The sequence below is a fragment of the Sinocyclocheilus anshuiensis genome, unplaced genomic scaffold, assembly GCF_001515605.1.
Source record: "Sinocyclocheilus anshuiensis isolate Anshui unplaced genomic scaffold, SAMN03320099.WGS_v1.1 scaffold1302, whole genome shotgun sequence".
NCBI classification, from domain to species: domain Eukaryota; kingdom Metazoa; phylum Chordata; class Actinopteri; order Cypriniformes; family Cyprinidae; genus Sinocyclocheilus; species Sinocyclocheilus anshuiensis.
In genome coordinates this window covers 282,562-283,828 of record NW_015557126.1, presented here as the reverse complement: position 1 = coordinate 283,828, position 1,267 = coordinate 282,562, and the positions used below count along the sequence as shown (strand labels likewise).

The 1,267-nt window shown below is 38.0% G+C and overlaps 1 protein-coding gene across 1 annotated transcript in view; it reads right to left on the bottom strand.

Moving 5' to 3' along the window:
• The window catches only part of LOC107677866 (phosphorylase b kinase gamma catalytic chain, liver/testis isoform-like), a 3,825-nt gene extending 3,358 nt beyond the window's left edge, over window positions 1–467 (bottom strand). Inside the window, exon 1 of the mRNA XM_016472927.1 lies at window positions 452–467. Within this exon, the coding sequence (XP_016328413.1) occupies window positions 452–467 (16 nt within the window). The remainder of the gene's footprint in view (window positions 1–451) is intronic.
• Window positions 468–1,267: the final 800 nt, after the last annotated feature.

The window sequence follows — 1,267 nt, the reverse complement described above, 5'->3', positions numbered from 1 at the left end:
TATATAAATATATATATATATATATATATATATATATATATAAAATAAAAAATAAGATCGTTTTAACAAGAATATCTTCCTATGTATATAAATATTACAAAAATAAAACTGATAAAAATAATAATAATATTGTGCATACTTCTAAGACTTATTTTTATCTCCACTGTCTATATTTTGTGGAATTAGAGCAAAATGGACATGTGGTAAACTGCACGTTCACAAAAAGGACGTGTGTACGTGCATGTGTGGTTGGGGGTTGTGTATGGTTCAGATACGGATACAATCAGCAATATTTTCAGGGAGAGATAGTAAATTATTATAGCATGTTATTTTACAAGTTCGTAATACATGTTGTAAATTAATTGTTATAACGGACATATGCTTTGCTAGTTGCCATTTGTTTTCATTACAACCCTAAAAACATGCTGGACTACAGTGGACAAATGTGTACCCCTCTCAAAGTACATTATTAAAAAAGAAAAGAAAAAAAAAAAAAAAATCAGCGTAATACCCACATACATGAAATAACAGCAAATGGTAGCAATAACTGAAAACAGTCTAACTGTTCTGAAAAACGAGTTGTTGCGATCAATGACCTCGTATGCTGTCTTGTCCCAACCCAGAAAAGCCGAAAGTGTACTTACAGCCACTTCCACAAAATCAACCGAAGTGCACAGTAATCTGGCGGTTCAGTGTTTTCAACTGTCTGGCTGAAAACATGCATTTGAAGCTACCGACAATATTGCCAAAGCACTGTTAAAAACGTTTATAGGGCTCCCGGGAAATGTCAATAACACCCTCATCGACTCGCACTTCTAGTTCTCTGCCTTGTAAATGACAGCTGCTATACTGTCATCATTCATCACTGCCACCTATAGGATGGAGCGGGTACTGGCACAACCTATTGTTCATGCTGTTCTGGCTTTACCAAAAGAAATTTAACAAGTCAAGTCAAGTCAAGTCTGCTTTATTGTCAATTCTTCCACATGTACAGCACATACACACAGAGAATTGAAATTGCGTTACTCTCAGACCCTTGGATTGACGGACAGAGGAGCATGCTGAGTGCGCACTCTCCTGAAGTCAACAACAATCTCCTTCGTCTTCTCCACATTTAGACAGAGATTGTTGTCACTGCACCACCCGGCCGGGTGGCTCACCTCGCTCCTTTCTGGTTGGCCCGGACAGTGATGGTCTTTGTGACTGTTACATCATCAATACACTTGGTGATGTAGGCAGTGACAGTCTCTGAGTACTCCTGGAGGTC